The following is an 18,778-nucleotide window of genomic DNA, read 5'->3' as shown; positions in this document are numbered from 1 at the left end:
ACGTCTACAGCTCGTCCATCTGGTTGGGAACTGAGCCTACATATACTCCACTTCACCGAGACCCCAACCCGAATCTGTTCTGCCAGCTGCACAGGCAGAAAGTTGTCAGACTCCTCCCACCGCAACTAGGGGAACAACTGTACCTTCAGGTTCAAGTACAGCTTCGCCTGCAAGGGAGCAGTCGCATAAGGGGTACCGAGATGATGGAGGGAGAAGAGCGCACAGTTCTTCATGAAGCAGTTTGGCAGCCTCAAAAACCTATCGAGGCAATGTGCGAAGCAGAGCTCGATGCTGGAGACGCGCTCTTCATTCCGGAAGGATGGTGGCATTCTGTCAAAAGCAAGGGGGCTTTGGGAGACTTGAACGGATCTGTAAATTGGTGGTTTCGCTGAAACTACGCGACATGAATATTACGATACCAAATAGCGCTAAATATTGCAGCGCTTTGTACACCATTATTGGCCTAGCTACCACTCGGCATCACTGTATCAACTACCACGCCTACTCTGGCCGAGTTACTGTTTCCTCCATCATTGGGCTGCACTGTTCCGTTCAAGAAGGATGTAAGTACGTGATCGGGAATGGATAGATGCGACTTTTGCTGTGTTTCTTGCAAGACGGCCAGCCGGATTACAAGCTCAAGAAGAGACAATGATGTAGTAACCATGCTGAAAAGGTTGTTTGGCACATCCTGGCTGATACTGGTGGCCGTTTCCTGTAGTAATGGCGTATCCTCGCTTCGCTGAGAACTGTTCCATTCTAGGGAAAGCGAGCTTAGTTGGTTTGCAACGCCTTCTGATGCAGTATCCCGATCTGTTCCCTGTTCAGATTCGTCACTACACTCCAGCGTAGACTCCGCGTTACTCTTGTCGCCTTGGCTCTCGTCAGGTGCGTCTGCCGTATACATTTCGAGAGCGATCCATTCAGGATCAAGATATGACGGAATCCGAGGTTCATACGGTGGGGAGGTAGTCGAATCAACAATTTGGCTTTGGTATGTTATGCCGTTACATTCACTAAGAATTTGGCAGTCTATGCGATGCTGCGTCTCTTCATCTGATGTATCAAGATTAGGTGCGGCATTACCAGTATCGGTGAAGTCTGGCTCCCTTTTCAGCAACAATATTGGAGTACTGCAGGCTTCCGAGTCGTCTTTGATGTTGAGAATGGCGGCAGAATTGGTGTACAACAGTTTGGTGATTTCGGTAATTGGTATCAGGTCAGACTCGCTGCTTTCTGCAGAGCTTTTCGAATCATCATGTAGCCTTCCGTCATCTCTGTCTTCTTTAATTTCGAGATAATAGGAGTATTCCGAAGGGCTCAGTAACCTGTTTTGCTGTATTTTAGTTTGCCGGCAAGGTCTGCGGTAGACTCTTAGACGAGCTTTGTGCAAGACTTCCTGCCACATGGGCTTTCTTATGCTGTCAAAGTCAAGCTTTTGAGACTTCCTGTGGTTGGCAGACTTCTCAGAAAGTTCATATGAGTAACCTTTGAAAATCATGTATACTGACACGATGAAGTCTGGTCCAACTTGGACTTTCGTTCGTGGTTCGGCCGTGAAGTGGCTGTCGGCGATCATAAGAAAAGCACTAGCCTGAAGCATTCGCGAAGGCGAAACAGAATCGGGTAATTTGCTTGACAAAGTTTCTCCAGATGCTGAAATAGCGAGCTGGAGAAGAGGAATGCTTTCGTTTATGCGATGAAGCAGTGCCCTGATGTCGACAATCAGGTGGCTCGTGGCTGCGTGGCAGGTTTGGAGAGGAGTCAGGGTTGCGATCTTGTGGCCTAGTAAGGTGATTTCGTTCTGCAGCGATGCTGTAAGCGTTAAAGCCGATTCTAGAGCGCTATTCCCTTGTCCGGATTTAAGTTCGATTAGGTTTATTGCTGGTGTGATAATCTACACAATGTTAGGAAGCAGGTTTTTGGGGGTTGCCCACAGAATACCGCATACCTTAATTTTACTGTCGAGCTCGTCTTGCAGGGTTTTGAGTTCTCCAAAGAGTTGTCTGTCGTTCACAGTTGTGAGAAAATGTGAGTATTGCTTTAACGCGTACGAAGACGTAAAGACGATGCCCGACCTGACGGCGAGCTTCATGGCCTGCATGCCGACCAGCGAAAGAAATTGCTCCATGACAGGTACCATACATCAGCTAGGTAGCGCTGAAAATACGGAATCAATTTAGCATTTTGGCGATGACTATTTCGGTGTGACGGTGCTTCACTTCTGCCTGGCTGCGCAAACGAGTGCGCGTACAGTGCGAATTCCAGAGCTACCCCTCCGCCACCCAGTCCGCACATTAAATGTCTTGACGGAATGCAATGTACCAGCAGGCAGTCACAGCTGAAGAAGAACTCGGTCGAATTATTAAGCGTCCAAATTTGACTAATTTCTGGCTTGTGATTCTCAAATGACCTCTGTGGCTTGCAAGTAGCAATTCACATGTGCGCTTCCAGAGGCAGTGCCAACAGTGCGCACGTTACGGTGCTGCCCCTCCAGAGCCCATCCCCGCGACAGTCTCATGGTGGGGCTTGAATTTTCACCACGCAACCTCTTTTGCCCAGGCATAAACAGCAGCCAGGCTTCAACACTGAGTCACTCTGCTTGAAGGCCCTGCCTCTCTTGACTAAGTATATATTCTTGCGTGAGGAGTTATTGTCTGTTGCAACACGACCTCTTCCGACGAATCGGCCGAAATCGTCAACGCATCAACAACGACAGCGCGAATCAAAATTCTCCCCACTACACGGTCGCAATCACATACACAGTTCTCTCTTCGCATCTACGCCGGAAACATGTCGAACCTCAACTCTTGGGAAGACGATCCGTCGGCCCAGGACGAGAATCTTTCTCGCCAGGCCCAGCAGCAGCTAAATATGAATCCCAACCAGCAGCAGCAAGGCGGATACCGCCCCGCCGTTGCTTCCTTTCAGCCCGGCGCTCAATCTTTCCAGCCCGGCGCCCAGACTTTCACCCCCGGACAGCAATATGGCGGAGGATACGGCCAGCAGTACCAGCAGCAGCAGCAACAACAGCAGTACTACCAGCAAGGATACTACCCACAGTACGGCCAAGGCCAAGGCCAGGGCGGACAGCAATTCAGTCAGTACAACCAGCAGGGCTATGGCGGCAACTTCAGCCAAGGATACAATCAAGGACAAGGTTTGCTCTATAGTTCGTAACCTAGTCTTTTCTGTGGTTAACAGTCGATGCAGGATACCCCCAATACGGTCAGCAGCAGGCCCAGGGCCAAGCTCCGGCTCCCAAGGCCCCTGCTGCTCAGGCAGCTCCTGCGACATCCGGCGCTCCCCAGCCCGTTGCTACTAAGCAGGGCGGCACCAAGGTTCTGAGCATTGGTGGTGAAGCTGCTGCCAAGCCCAAGGTCGCCAAGGTGCTCTCCATCGGTGGATCGTCTGCCCCGGCCAAGGCGGACGACAAGGCCGAAACCAAGGCTGATGCGAAACCAGAGCCCACCGACAAGCCAGAAGCCGGACAGAAGACTACAGCTGCTAAGGCTATCGAGAAGACAGGAGAGAAAACTGCTGCCTCCAGCGGACGCACCTCGCCCACTCCATCGTCTGGTCGCTCAAGCCCGTCTGGCGGTGAGAAGAAGACTCAGCGCGAGATTGATGCCGTTGTGAAGGAACAAACTGCCGACGTCGACGACGAGACTCTGAAGGAGATTTACGGCAAGGAGCATGTTAACGTTATTTTCATTGGTCACGTTGATGCTGGCAAATCGACTCTCGGTGGCTCCATTCTCTACGCTACTGGCATGGTCGACGAGCGAACCATGGACAAGTACAAGAAGGAGGCCAAGGACCTCGGCCGTGAGACTTGGTATTTGTCATGGGTCATGGATCTGACCAAGGAAGAACGTTCCAAGGGTAAGACTGTCGAGGTTGGTCGCGGTTTCTTCGAGACGGAGAAGCGTCGATACAGTATCCTCGACGCCCCTGGCCACAAGACCTATGTGCCCAACATGATTGGTGGTGCTTCTCAAGCCGATGTTGGTATTCTGGTCATTTCGGCCAGAAAGGGCGAGTACGAGACTGGTTTCGAGCGCGGCGGTCAGACCCGTGAGCACGCCATGTTGGCCAAGACACAGGGTGTCAACAAGCTCATTGTTGTCATCAACAAGATGGATGACCCTACCGTCGAGTGGTCGCACGAGCGCTACCTGGAATGCACAACCAAGCTCGCTCAGTTCCTGAAAGGAACTGGCTACAACCTGAAGAACGATGTCTTCTTCATGCCCGTCGCTGCTCAGACTAGCCAGAACATTAAGGACCGTCTGCCTAAGGGCAAGGCTCCTTGGTACGACGGCCCGTCGCTGCTCGAGTACCTTGACAGCATGAACGCTTTGGAACGCAAAGTCAACGCGCCCTTCATGATGCCCGTCAATGCCAAGTACAAGGATATGGGAACCATGATTGACGGCAAGATTGAGGCTGGTGTGATCAAGAAGGGCATGAGTCTTGTCATGATGCCTCGCAAACAGAATGTGGAACTGTCCGCGCTATTCGGAGAGCAGGAAGAGGAAGTTCCTGTGCTGCAGTGTGGTGACCAAGTGCGCCTGCGTCTCAAGGGCATTGAGGAGGAAGAGATTCTGCCCGGATTCGTGCTGTGCTCGCCCAAGCGTCTTGTACACTGCGTCTCCGAGTTTGAGGCGCAAATCAGAATCCTGGATCTCAAGAGCATCTTGACATCTGGCTTCAACTGCGTTCTTCACGTGCACTCTGCTATTGAAGAGGTTACGTTTTCTGCATTGTTGCACAAGCTGCAGAAGGGAACCAACCGCAAGAGCAAAGCGCCGCCCACGCACGCCAAGAAGGGGGACAGCATCATTGCTCGCATGCAGGTCATTGGTGGCGCCGGCGCTGTCTGTGTTGAGCGATTTGAGGACTACGCCCAGATGGGCCGTTTCACGCTACGTGACCAGGTAAGCAGTAACGGTGCATACTGCAGTAAATACGATGTCGTTAACATTCCTCGCAGGGACAAACTATTGCCATTGGTAAGATTACGAAGCTGATCCTGGACGATTAAATGCATGTAGCAGCGGGCAAGTCGAATTGTATATGGGACAGAAATAGGATGATTATGCAAGAAGGAGGAGGGAATTAAAAGAAAAGCATTAAGCATCGCGTCGAGGGATAATGTTGCCAAGCTCGGAGCAAGATGCTTTGAAGCTTTTCAGGTGACGGGCAGACGATTTTTTTCAAGAATATATGATGCAATGACAAGTAAACCAAAGTCCGTGCCGGACATGTGAAGCGGGTTGTGTAGCACGAGCGTCTCCGGGAGTGCCGCCGGCGGGGTGAAGTTGGAAGCGGAGAGTGACCGGAGCCGGGAAGCGGGATCAAACAGACCGGCGGCCGAAAATTGAAAGCCCGGCTAATCAGGCAGGTGTAATTTGCAGACACCGCAAGTGCCGTGGAAATATCTGTTTCAAGCTGCAGTGTGTTTTGCCATTGGCTGCTACGTTGGCACTGGGCAGGCGGGGAGGCAACCCATGCTCACGATAACTTCAATGACGAAATGACGGCAACGAAAATCATGGAAGACGTGCATGACGGGCACAAACCGCCGCCGAGGTGACGGACCGGATAAAGGCTTTTGAAATTAATAATAAATCACAGACAAGGGTGTATGCTTTACATGACAATAGTCTCCGGTCGGAAGGATGCGGGCAAGTACACGATAGGGACGATTCAAAACGTAATGGACGATGGGACGGAGAGAGCATGTAGTTTGCTGTGAGGACGAAAACGAACCGGGACTGATGGAGAGAATGCTGTCGAGGCAGAGAGGCTCTGCCGTGTACCGAGACGGTCGACCGGCCAGCCTCTCAGCATGGGGCGGGGAGCGGGGAGTTTGGAGCGCTGGAGGCTCTGCTAAAACTCCATTTAGTGGACTTGCAGTGGGTTTTGCTAGTGGGCTTGTAGTGGGATGGCAGTCCCGCGTTTTAGCAGGGGGGGGAGTGTCGTGAGGTGATGCGATGCAACGCGGGACGGAAATCCCGGGATGGATAGGAACGGTTTACGTTTTCTTGTTCATGGGCGTGTTCTTTTTTGGATGGAAGTTCTGACACGTGCAAAGTGGTCGGAGCGGCAGTAGTGTCGGGAGGGATAGAAAAACGCCCAAACGGGGCAGGCAACAAAAGGGCAGCGGGCGTGCGAGGCTGATAGGGAATACTGGCGGTAGATAGGAGCAGATAGGGATGCCAAAAGAGGTGCAGCTATCCGTACATGCGACGACATGAGAACGGTTGGCAGGTGGGAGCCGCGTAGGGAAGGACTGCCACATGGTCCAGTTCGGATCGGGACGGAGAGGAACGATCTTGTTAGGCAGCTCGGTCGGGGGCGTGTGTGTGAGTGTGTCAACGGGAAGGGACAGAGCCGCACGATAGGCAAAGACTCGCCGGCGCAAGATAGTGACGGAGAGACCTACTACTCAGTCGAGGGGGGCATGTATCATGTAGATCAACACGGAAGCAGCACATGCTCGATGACGGAACGGTGGAGGGGGGAGGGAATGGGGAAAACGGTACGAGTGTGTGTGGCTGATGAGATAACGGTCGCTCCAAAAACACCAGAATGGGCTACAAGTAGATTGTGTATGCATGCCTGAGAGCCTGGCGTCGATACGGGTGCGCGATGTGGTGGTGGTGTGGAAGAGATTGAGTGCAGAGATAAGGGCAGTTGGTGTTTGGTGTCTGGGGCTAATAGCAAAGAGGGACAAAAGCTGGGGATGTGGCAGCCTCAGTCCTCCAGGCCGTTGACGATGTCTTCCTCTTGCGGCAGTTGCCTCAACATTAGCGTTCCAAGCTCTATGGAAATGAGTTGAGCATTTATTCAAGGGCTAGTTGACTTGGGCCTTCATTATCGTGAATGGGATGGGCTTGTCCAACCCAAACCCAAAGGGGGTCAAGGAGACATAGGGTATGTTGCAGTCGGGTCGGGAAGCATTTTAGTGGCGGGATATATACTTTGACAGATGCCGAGACTTTTGTTGTAGCTTGGAATGGAGCAAAGTCTAGAATTCTGGATTGCAGGAAAAGCACAGCATGATGCTTACGGGAAAGAGAAGGGCAACGGCGAGTGGTGTAAGTGCTTGCTGTGGTGGTGGCCACCAGACGTTTTGTACCCGCGGAGAGCGCGCAAAATAGGAAACGGGCTGTTGGAAGTGTACATCGGGACGACTCCAAAGGTCTAGAGGAGTTTAACGATATAGTTGATGACAAGGGCAGAAAAGTTTGAGCCTATCGGGCATCGGGCGAATAGCATGCAAACAACGCATTCATGCGGCGGCGGCGGCGAGCCAAGGACATGTTGTGTAACGGAGCTGGAAATAATCCCTGCTTTTCTCTTGGCATTTTGCCTTTTTTTTTTTTTTCTCTCTGCGGCAGAACAATGTCAGCCAGCAAGCTGCAGAGCAAAAGAGATGGAAAGAAGAAAGCTGATTGTGCAACGAGCCAACCAGGGGAAAGCGGTTAACCAAAAAAAAAAAACCCCCCCCATTTTGATCAACGTGGCTTGCATATCCAAGCTGCGGCACAAACGGAAAAAGGCAGCTAGGCTACATATGCCCCGTGCTGGAACGTCGCGCAAAGAGCGGCTTAGAAGCAGAGTGGCAAAAAGACGGAAAATCTCCTGTAGACCGTTGTTCGAATTTTCGGGGCTAAAATATCACACGCCTCTCCCTTGTCTAATTCTTTGGTTGCTATTGATTTTACATTTTTATTTATTTTTAATTGACATTTTATTATTTATTCCTTCTTGATGCGGCGACGTGTTGTTGGCTGCTCGATTCGGTGCGGCCGGGCAAAGTCGGAGGCCGGGTCCAAGACAGGGCAAGCAGAGCAGACGCACGCGCGCGCAAAATGCAGGTAGTTGTGTGTGTGTGTGTGTGTGCGAACTCGTGCTCCTTGTCGCTGCCGTGCAAGCGCTCCGACATGATCGGTGAGACGTGAAACAATTTTGGCCGTCGTGCTGGTTGACCCGGGGTGTCAGTACGGCAAGTTTGAGCCGAGACGGCGTGCCATTTCAGTTGTTGCGATTTTCCACGATGCCATGTTTCACTCCCTTTTGCGTTGGGATCAGCCAATCCGCAGTACCTGGCCGGTACTTGCGTGTTGCAGTAGAGCCGGCATGCCATGTCAGATGCTGCGATTTTCCACGATGCCATGCTTCACTCCCTTTGCGTTGCGATGAACCAATCCGCAGTACCTGGCCAGTACCTGTGTGCTGCAGTAGAGCCGGCGCAAGCCGCGGTTGCGTTGTTGCCCACGCCTGTTCCTGTTTCCAGGATTGGCCAGTAGCAGCAGTGTCCATCTCCCACCGGACGCCACACTAGTACCGTTTATTCAATAAATTCAATCATTTGGGCATTTTTCTTGCAGCTTGTTCGTGAAAACTCGGAACGGTAGCGTGTGCGTGTGCCCCCATTGAGCCGCAGACGGTGTGCAGGACTCTTCTCCCTCCAAGGGGGGGCGTGTGCAGGCGGGCTGGGCTGGCTGGCTGGGCTGGGCTGGGCTGGGCCTCTTGGCTTTTGCGGGGAGCGCCAGTGGATTTTTTCAGTGGGTGGGCAGCGAAGCAGGACAGGCACACAGGGCGTGTCGTCCGCCCCAGCTGGGGCCCTCGACGCCAAACGGGCTGCCTCTTGTAAGTTGCACAGCGCCCGCGACGATGCCCTCAAAATGGCTGCAGAATTTTCGTTCAAGTTTTGCAGGGCACAGAGTTCGTGTCCTTGTCCGCAGAGCCGTTTTGCAACCGTGTCAGGCGATTTGCCACCCTGTTCTTCGTACAGAGCCTGTCCGGGGCGGCCCCAAGAATAGCAAAAAAGGGTGGCTTAGACCCCACGGCGGAGCGCCACTTGGGCAGCGGCCCCCAGACTTTTTTTTTTTTCTTTTACTTTGCTTTGCTGTGTGGTTTTTTCCTGTGCGCCGGTCAGCTGGTCGGCTGGAATTTTTTTTTCCATGATATTTTTTTCTTTAATGCGGGCTCGAGAAAAGTCGGGGGTGGCTCACTACGTACTACTGATAGACAACAACTGTCGTTAAAGTGTGCAGCTCGTGCCGATGCGTGCATGCATATCGTTGCTGCTTTACACCCTTTCAGAATCGTTCATTCCCATCGTTTCAATACCATAAACATGCTCATCGTGACTTTATTTGAAATGAAAAAAATCATTCGTCATTTTCTTGACCATGGGCCTTGTCATAAACATGCTCATCGTGACTTTATTTGAAATGAAAAAAATCATTCGTCATTTTCTTGACCATGGGCCTTGTCATGTAGCGTACATTGGCGGCCATCAGGTCGGGATTGGGCTCAATAATACAGACACCGCTGTAGCCCAGCACCTTAAACTTACCGCTTATTATTCTTGACCAGTACTGCCACATGGCCAGCCAGGATTCCCGGCGACATTGTGCATTGTGGCCCATTTCACCGCTGTAGGGATATGCATGCCAGTTCTGTCTGCAATCTCCTACTCTTTTTCTTCGTCCTACCATGTACTTGGTAACCATCACCTCCTTTTCTACCATCATTGCCGTTTTGTTCTTGTCTTCAGTCGCAGATGCGCGCCGCGCGGTGGAACCATCCGCCACGCCCCCCGGAAACGCCCCCCTCCCAAGCTCGGGTCGGCGCCGTCATCTGACGAAAAGAGCAATCCAGACCCGGGTCTGGACGCGGCTGCGTTTTCGTCTTGTTTTTCCTATACCATGTCGTTTTTGCCCCCCTCGTGATGATTTGACGGGGATTATGTGAAACGTATGGCGTTTACCGTATTACAGTTGAATTGGATTTCTCAACAGCTTGTGCGTATGCGGCCCGGCTTCTGCTGTCGCCTGTGACACCAGTCTCCGACTCGGACCTGACGATGACTCCTTCCCAAATCCATGTCCGTCCAGACATGTCGTTTTTGATATTGCCACGGCTACCAAAGCCACGCTTGGCACGCAAGCACAGCTTACTGTGTACATGTGCAAATGGAAACATGTCCATCTCCTCAAAAACAGCACTGCCGGTCCCATGCAGCCGCTGGGCAAGGGTTCCGCCATCTCGACCTGCCAGAAACCCTAGCCCAGCTCGATTTGATATTCACGTCCTGGCTCAATCAGGCGTGGTGGTGTTGGGTGGCCATTTCCCCGCGCCCGGGTAGCAATGGGTCCAACTACTACTAGTCGTAACAATTGGGATGCCCTCTCCTCCTCTTGTCCATTGCCGTAGCTATCGCTTGGATGAACCAACGCTAAGTTGGCATGCCACCATGTGGTTGCTGTTCGCTGGCGCGCCCATGATGGGCAAATGACGCCGACATTTTGCCTTTTGCGCGGCCGCCCACTCAATCCCCGGGCTCGGGACAACGGGTGCCAGTAGTTAGCCCATTAAACTAGCCCTGTCCGCCGGCCATTCATTGTCTTTTGTTGGGGGACGCTGTCAATGCCTTCCAGATCGTCTCTTTCCGGACTACCGGGTTGGAATACCACTGGCTTACTACATGTCTCGTAGAATCCCGGAACCGTCGTTTCGATATTGTCGTACGGTGTAAATGGATTATCCGGATCTTTTGGATATATATATATCACAAGGAATTCTACGCTTCATCTTCTTTTCATTGTGAAGAAAGTATCAAGCAAGAAGACCATCCTCCCGACACCATTCTTTGCCCTTGTTCATCTGCAGTTGATCCATTGTCGCTGCTACCCTCCACTGATATTGCTTCCCTCGCCCCAATTACATCACACACGCAATCCTACAGCGTATAGGTACGCTCCGTGCTATACCTACTAGTTAGCCCAGCTAGCTGTTGCAGGTTCCTACCCGCTTTATTCCATCCCACCACCAGCCACTACGCGATCGATCGAGACGAGCCTCGACGACTGGTCCTCTCCCAAGCCATTATACACAGATCTTGCTGGTATTTGGCATACGATTTCTCAAACGACATTTGCACATTTGCAGTTACAGCCTGAATAAAAAGTCAAACCCAAAAGCAAACGCATCCTCGTCTCACAGCCTACATTGCAACCGCAATTGCATCTTGTCATTATAGACACGTCGTCGGTTTCTTCTGTTACACAAGCGACGCCGCCTTGCATACAGCACTACTGTTGCGATTTCTTATTTTTATTCTTCTTTGTTTGAGAACAAGAAAAAACACCAAGCACCAAAGCACACGCCCTTACTTTCAGTGGGCTCTTCACGAAATCTCCGTCACAAAAAAAAGGCCCAATACACGAGCCTCGACAGACACCTCTTGCATACTACGTACAGCCCGTCTGGCTGTCTGTCCCTCGGTTCCGATATAATATCGTGCCCTGACGCCTTTGGCCGCACAGCCCTGTCCACAGTCTGCCCACTGGACCCAGCCTAGCCTCTTTGCCATTTTTTCTCATTATTTTTCTGGTCATTCTGTTTGGCGCCCGCTCACGCCCCCCAGACCACACTCCATTTTTCTGCTTGCCCCTCTGCGCTAGCACGCCTGCCCTTTGGGGATTTACAGTCTTGACCGCGCGCGCACCAGGAAGAAAATCATCACGTTGCTGCTTTCAGACTCTGTTTTGCCCGCCTCGCAATTTTATTTCATCTCTGGTTTTTTCGCCGTCTGATTCTCGACAGCACTCCGTCTTCTCTGCGAATTTGAAACTTTTCAAAACTCCCCCGGGAAACGCCGCAAATTTTGGTCTTCTGCCCCGGCCAACCAAACTCTCTCCCGGCTTTCCCCTTGCCAATCCTGTCAAGCACACACCTTGCTCCTCTTTTACGCAATACAAACCTTCGTGTGGCACTAGCTACTCGCAGCGCCATTGACCCCCCAGCCAAATCTCCCGGCCGATTCCACTCTGTGGAGCGCTGCTTTTGAACTCGTTCCTCGTCGCTCGAATACGTCCCGGAACTACCTCTTCCCCCTCCTCTTCTCTCCCCGCGACACACACACACACACACACAAACCACAGCCACGTACCTGTACCGTACCGTTTCAACCTGATCGTTGCACAGTTTACTTTCTGCACACGCCCCCTTCATCCCACCCTTGCTCCCCCCTGCGGCCCCAATCACTTCTCTTGCATTATCCACTCGCACCCCGCCTGAAGTTGCCCCGGCTCAAGAAGCGTTCCAGGCAGCTGAAGATCCAAGCAATTCTTCCGTCACGACGAGAACACTGAGCAGAGAAAAAAGCCTTGTGGAGGCCCGTTCCCGAAAGTACTTTAATAGCCATGGACCCCGTTCTCAGAACCTCTTCTCCCTATCCTGATCCTACAGTCAAAGGCCCTAGATCTGTTCTTCAAGCTCGCCGTCCGGATTTGCGCAGGAGTATGTTGCTTCCTCTTGTCATTGGCACTTATACATGGACAATGTGTCCTGTCTCATGCCTCTTGCCTCTTGTCGCGCTGCTAACGAGGCTGTCTAGTGATTTCCAACAGTGTTAACAAGACTTCCCTCCACCCCGGTGGTGTTCAGTACGTCTCGTCGCGCTCTGATCTCATCTGCAAGACAAGTCACTAACGTGAACCCAGGCCTCACCGCGAGCACACCGAGCTTGAGGAGGAGCTTCACGAGACCGCTCACATTGACTACGACCACGTCGCTATTGTAAGTCCATCATCCAGTCCGCCTCGCCGCGGTTGAAAGCTTCAATCGCTAACGCGCCACCTGCAGATCCACAACCCTTCCGTTGCCGCTCTCTACGAAGATGCTCTGGTACGTAGCACAACATTGCGATGCCGGCGCCGCCTGTCGAGTTGCCGCAGCACTGGCACATCGCATCCATCGCTGTGCCACGCAGAAATAAGACTAACGGATGACCCAAGGTTTACGAGACTGGTTCCGCCATCACCGACTCCGGTGCTCTGACTGCCTACTCGGGCGCCAAGACTGGCCGCTCTCCCCTCGACAAGCGAATTGTCCAGGAGGACTCATCAAAAGATGACATCTGGTGGGGACCTGTCAACAAGCCCATGACTCCTGAGGTAGGTTCATTCTGCTCTTGATCTTTCTATTTCTGCCCTGTCCACTTGGCGAGTCGTACTGCGAGGCGCGGCACGCGACATGTTGGGGCGGGCTTGGTGCATGCAGCCTAGCTGCAGCAGGTCGATGCGGGCAGGTGCTGCACCTCTGGCCTGCATTCTGCTTATGCGGCGACCTCGCAGCTGGGGCTGGCCAAGTAGCCGCATCATCAGCTCCGTGAGGCTGTCCCCGGTCTGTCGCGGCCTAGACGACGTCTGCCCTGCTTTGTGGGATTTACTCCATTGCTAGTGCGTGGTCCCGGCTATGATGCAACCCCGCATGAAATAATGCATGTGATGGCGTGGGATTTCCCCTCCCTTTGGCCTGCCTTTGGCTTGCGCTTGCGCAGCTGCTCTGGCCCCTCGGCTCTGCTTTTTTTCTGAGGTGTCGAGCTGTGCCGCTCTCGTCACTGCCCCGCAGGACCGAAACAGCCGAGTATAAGCGGAGCACGGCGTGTCCTCGTGGCCGCTGCTCTTCCGACTCGTCCCGGCTGCCTGCTTGCTGGCCCCACCCTGCTGGACCAATGAGCGAGTGTTCATTAGCCAAGTTGGCGCTAGCCGAATTGGGAAGCACGAGTGCTTCACTTGCGGATATGTCGTCACGGCCTGATATTCACACTTTTTCTGTTCTCGTCGCTCAATCATCACCAGCCGCTAACAACATGCACAGGTCTGGAAAATTAACCGCGAGCGTGCCGTCGACTACCTCAACACCCGCAACCGCATCTACGTCGTCGATGGCTATGCCGGCTGGGACGAGAAGTACCGCATCAAGGTCCGCGTCATCTGCGCCCGTGCCTACCATGCTCTCTTCATGCGCAACATGTTGATCCGCCCTCCTCGTGAGGAGCTCGAGGGCTTCCACCCCGACTACACAATCTACAACGCTGGTACTTTCCCCGCCAACCGTTACACCGAGGGCATGACCTCGGCCACCTCGGTCGCCATCAACTTCGCCGCCAAGGAGATGGTTATCCTGGGTACCGAGTACGCCGGCGAGATGAAGAAGGGTGTCTTCACCGTCCTCTTCTACGAAATGCCCGTCAAGCACAACGTCCTCACCCTGCACTCCTCTGCCAACGAGGGCAAGAGCGGTGATGTCACCCTTTTCTTCGGTCTCTCTGGTACCGGCAAGACCACCCTGTCTGCCGACCCCAACCGTGCCCTGATTGGTGACGATGAGCACTGCTGGAGTGACAACGGTGTCTTCAACATCGAGGGTGGCTGCTACGCCAAGTGCATCGGCCTCTCTGCCGAGAAGGAGCCCGATATTTACGGCGCCATCCGCTACGGTTCCGTCCTCGAGAACGTCGTCTTCGACCCCAACACCCGCGCCGTCGACTACGATGACAGCACCCTCACCGAGAACACCCGCTGCGCCTACCCCATCGAGTACATTTCCAACGCCAAGATTCCTTGCCTGTCCACCAACATGCCCACCAACATTATCCTCCTGACCTGTGACGCTCGCGGTGTTCTGCCCCCCATCTCCAAGCTCGACCGCAACCAGACCATGTTCCACTTCATCTCGGGCTACACCTCCAAGATGGCTGGTACCGAAGACGGCGTCAACGAGCCCCAGGCTACCTTCTCCTCCTGCTTCGCCCAGCCCTTCCTGGCCCTGCACCCCATGCGCTACGCCAAGATGTTGGCTGACCGCATCGAGGCCAACAACGCCAACGCCTGGCTGCTCAACACCGGCTGGGTCGGTGCCGGTTTCTCCCAGGGCGGCAAGCGTTGCCCCCTCAAGTACACCCGTGCCATTCTCGACGCCATTCACAGCGGCGAGCTTGCCAAGGTCCAGTTTGAGAACTACGACATCTTCAACCTGCAGGTTCCCACCACCTGCCCCAATGTCCCCGATGACATGCTCAACCCCAAGAAGGCCTGGACTGCCGGTGCCGACAGCTTCGAGGCCGAGGTCAAGAAGCTTGGTGGTCTCTTCAACGAGAACTTCAAGAAGTACGAGAGCGAGGCCACCGCCGATGTCATCAAGGCCGGTCCTTCGGTTTAAACGGCGACGGGTCGCGTCTTTGTGTTTGCACACACACTCTGCATATGCCGTGACGGCTAGAACAACAGAACAGATTGATGAGGCATTGAAGATTCTAATATTTTCCTTTGTTGAACCATTTCCTATGAATTGTTTGGAAAAGGACGGGAACTCTGGCGTTTTTGTTACATTTACACAACTAGTGCAAGATAGAATGGCTGCTGCCATGAATACAATTCACATGAGCAACTTGACGCTCCGATGCCTGTGAATGCCGTCGTGATTATGATGCTGTGCAATGTATGCTAGTAAGTCTGCTTTACGAGTGATGATGTCTTGCACATTTTTCCAGTGAATATTTTTCCTTGGTTAGTGATGGCTCGTAAAGTATACCATTGCAAAACGCCGCCGGAACACAAGTACGGACTGCAACATGGTCAGCTGGGTGCCACACCCTTGTCAAATGCCGATTGCTGACCACCTCCAGCGCGTTAGCTTCATGCAGTCATCATCTTATTTTGGCGACCACGTACCCTCGACGGCTGTGTCTGGCGACTGAGTACATTCAGATACGGAAACATGGAATCGCATCAAGGAAAAAATTGATTCAACAGGTATATTTAGATTCAGGGTATATACGGACGGTATTGACGCAGTGGCCATTCGACCAAGAATTGAAATCACAAGAGTCCTCCCATCGTGAACCATAACTAGCAGGTATATATTCCGGCCCAAAACTATGCTCCTACAGCGTAGGCGCAAATGTTCAATCAACCACAGGTGCCCAAATATTCGTGGTTTCTCCTTTAATAGTATGTAGAAGAATAGTTCTTTTGTAAAGAGATAATTATATGTCCGCCACACTGCGTAGATGGAAATGTGAGGCAGAAGAGTAGTACAGGAAGCTTTTTGTATGTTGCGCGGCATAGCACAAATGTAAATACGCTATGCTTAGTAGGTGTAGACAAAGTGAGGGTTCTCCTTGTCAGTCATGTTGGCCCACACCTCGGGGGACTGGTACGCCTCTTCATTCTGCTTAGTCTTGTCGGCACGGCGACGGTTCATCCAGACGTAGTACACAAAGAGCAGAAAAGTGATTAAAGCACAGCCGGCTTGAGTTCCCATAACAGCAAGCTTGGCCGGGCGGAAATCAGGGGCGTCCTTGGCCTGGAAAGTCTGGGGTCCAATGATGTTGCCCAGGGAAAAGGAGCCAGAGATGACGGCGCAGGCAAAGGCGCGCTTGGTGCCGCCAGCGACGTTGACGACAGTCCAGTTGTAAAAGATGGCCAAGGGAGCAACGACGGCGTTGACCAGGTAAATGCCGGCGAGGACTCCAGAGCGGTTGGTGGTGGGCAGGAAAGACATGAGCGCACCGCCAATGATGGCTGGGATGATGCAGGCAATGATCCAAGCCCAGCGGTGGGAGCCGTGACGGATACCATAGCCAACCATGAGGGTGAAGAAGATGCTGACAGCGCCAGAGGGCATGTTCATGAGGGCGGCCTGCTTGGGCGTGTACTTGAGGTTGCGAATCAGGGTGGCAGAGTAGGTGGTGACGACGCCGCTGGAGACGGAGAGCAAGACGACGGCGAGAAGCAGGAGCCAGATTTGGGGGTCGAGGAGGCCCTCGATAATCTCCTTGAAGCGAAATTTCTTGGACGAGATGCCAGTCTGGTTGACGGAGACGTGCTTGAGAAGAGCGAGCTTCTCTACGTTGGAGAGCCACTTCGCCTGCATGGGAGTATCGGGCAGGAAGAAGAGGACGCAGAGACCGACAAGGACAGTGATGCAGCCGAGGGTGACAAACATGGTTCGCCATCCGGCAAGATCGGCGCCGGGGGACATGTGCTGAAAGCCGTATGAGATGGCACCACCGAGGATCTGACCTAGACCGAGACCAAGATACCAGAAGGAGAAGCGAGGCGCCTGCTCAGACTTGGTGTACCACTGGCTGCTAATAAGCATCAGAGAGGGGCCAATGGTGGCCTCAAAGATACCAAGGAAGACGCGAGAGACGAGCAAGGTCTGGGCGTTGTGGGCAGCGGCGCCACAAGCCGTGGCGACACCCCAGAGAGTAACGTTGAGGCCGAGCCACTTGGCGGAGGGGAAGACCTGGAGGAAGTAGATGTTGGGTATCTCGAAGCAAAGCAGACCGACAAAGAGGTAGGTGGCAATGTTGGAAAAGTCGTTGCCCTTGAAGCCCAGGTCCTTGGGCAGGCCCATAACGGCGGCATAGTTGTAGATGACCTTGTCGAGGAACTGAAGCGTATAGCAGCAGAACATGAGGGGGACGATGCGCCAGTCGACCTTGCGGCGGAGCGCGGACAGGTTGACGCTGTTGACCTCATTCTCGTCGACGGGCCCTACGCTTTGAAGGAACTTCCAGGCATTGTCAACGTCGGAGCCGGCAGTCTGGGGGCGGGCGACGTTGTCTGGCTTGTCCGAGCCGCCGGAGGAGGAGTTGGCGCGGACGATGTTGCCCGTCTTTTCGGGATCGGCGACGGTCGACATGATGTCGGCAGGAATGGAAGGGTTGAAGAGGGAGTAGATCAGAGCGCGCGCGCGACGCAGATTGAGGAATATCAAAGGGCGGGCGACGCAATGTCTCACAACGGTCTGTGACTTGGTTGCTGCCGGCTGATGGCGAGGCGGAGACACAAGACAGAAGAAGGGGTATAAGTGAAGATGGCCAGAAAGAAGGGTAGCACTCGGTGCGGGAAGCCAGAAGACACGGGCGGTCTCTCTCCTGCAGTCGCCCAGCGGTTGAGGAATTGGGAGGGGATTGAATAGAGAACAACAGATGAATCGGGGAGGGCTCCAGTCGCATTAAAAGTAAAATGTCTCTGGGCCAAAAAGTCAGATACGGTTTGTGCTCGCGCCCTTGTCTTGGGCTGTTGGACCCCAGTCGGCGGCGTCGGATGCAGCGAATCAAGCGGCGAGGCGTCGGTGGTGGTGCTCGCTGTGCTAGCTGTGCTAGCTGAGGCTAGTTTGCTCGGCAGCTGCAGGTGGCACCGCCGTGGCAAGCCTGCAGCTCCGGCTGTTAGGTTGGCAGTGGCAGGCCACCTAATAAGGGTCGAGGACGGGACTCGAAGGGGGCGGCGGGCGCCAGGCGATGGGGGGCCACGGGGCGTGAGGGCATGGATGGGTCGCCGCGGATCGGGAAGAAGAAAATATTCGATGGAGAAAGCAGGAGGGGAAGATTGAGAGAGAAAAATCCAGAGGCATAAATGAGATGCTGCAGATGGATGGAGCGATAATTGGAGCGGCCCGTTTTGCCCGTTTGCTGTCGGCTGCTAATACCTGGCCGTGCTGGCTTGGTGACATTACTGTTATCACGGCCACATGGGCATGGGCAGGGCCGCCAGCTGGCGGGCATGCATGGGTGGTAGGTTACTGGTAAGGTGTAGGCGACTAGGTAGATGGGCATGGGCATGTTTGTTGGCGCCTTGGCCTTTTTTTGCGTTTGCTTGGCTTGACTCCGCCTGGAGCTTTCCGTCTGCCCTGCCACCTTCCACCTGCCACCTGCCACGCCTGCCCGCCCACCAAAACCACCTACAGGCAGACCGGCAGGTACCTACCTAGGTACCTATCAACTAAGTTACCTACTGCAGCCTAAGGTAGGTACAGCGGGCCTGCGCCTAGAACCCAGCCAACCAGCCTGTTCTAGGGGTCTGTCACTGCCCGGGCCTCGTCCGCCACGCGAACGGACCCCTCTGCTTTCTTTTGTTCGCATCTCGACGCACAGCCAATCTGGACGGCAGCCCGCGTC

General features: G+C 53.7%; 4 protein-coding genes across 4 annotated transcripts; 2 read left to right on the top strand and 2 right to left on the bottom strand.

Moving 5' to 3' along the window:
• Nucleotides 1–463: 463 nt before the first annotated feature.
• Nucleotides 464–2,131, bottom strand: LMH87_011407 (uncharacterized protein; the record flags this gene model as incomplete). Its single annotated transcript, XM_056200542.1, has 3 exons — nt 464–1,897; nt 1,952–2,006; nt 2,055–2,131. The coding sequence occupies 3 exons, from the start codon at nt 2,129–2,131 to the stop codon at nt 464–466; spliced, it is 1,566 nt and encodes a 521-aa protein (XP_056052381.1).
• A 662-nt stretch (nt 2,132–2,793) lies between these two features.
• LMH87_011406 (uncharacterized protein) lies at nt 2,794–5,047 on the top strand (the record flags this gene model as incomplete). Its single annotated transcript, XM_056200541.1, has 3 exons — nt 2,794–3,160; nt 3,214–4,940; nt 4,997–5,047. The coding sequence occupies 3 exons, from the start codon at nt 2,794–2,796 to the stop codon at nt 5,045–5,047; spliced, it is 2,145 nt and encodes a 714-aa protein (XP_056052380.1).
• Nucleotides 5,048–12,227: 7,180 nt separating this feature from the next.
• On the top strand, nt 12,228–15,030 carry LMH87_011405 (uncharacterized protein; the record flags this gene model as incomplete). The annotated part of the gene is made up of 6 exons (XM_056200540.1): nt 12,228–12,324; nt 12,422–12,470; nt 12,528–12,603; nt 12,670–12,711; nt 12,822–12,980; nt 13,687–15,030. 6 exons carry the CDS (start codon nt 12,228–12,230, stop codon nt 15,028–15,030), a joined length of 1,767 nt encoding a protein of 588 aa, XP_056052379.1.
• A 930-nt stretch (nt 15,031–15,960) lies between these two features.
• LMH87_011404 (uncharacterized protein) lies at nt 15,961–17,520 on the bottom strand (the record flags this gene model as incomplete). The annotated part of the gene is made up of 1 exon (XM_056200539.1): nt 15,961–17,520. The coding sequence occupies one exon, from the start codon at nt 17,518–17,520 to the stop codon at nt 15,961–15,963; it is 1,560 nt and encodes a 519-aa protein (XP_056052378.1).
• Nucleotides 17,521–18,778: the final 1,258 nt, after the last annotated feature.

Source organism: Akanthomyces muscarius, chromosome 4 (assembly GCF_028009165.1).
Source record: "Akanthomyces muscarius strain Ve6 chromosome 4, whole genome shotgun sequence".
Classification (NCBI taxonomy): Eukaryota; Fungi; Ascomycota; class Sordariomycetes; order Hypocreales; family Cordycipitaceae; genus Akanthomyces; species Akanthomyces muscarius.
Note: the sequence above shows the minus strand (reverse complement) of the source record. Positions and strands in the feature narration are given on the sequence as shown.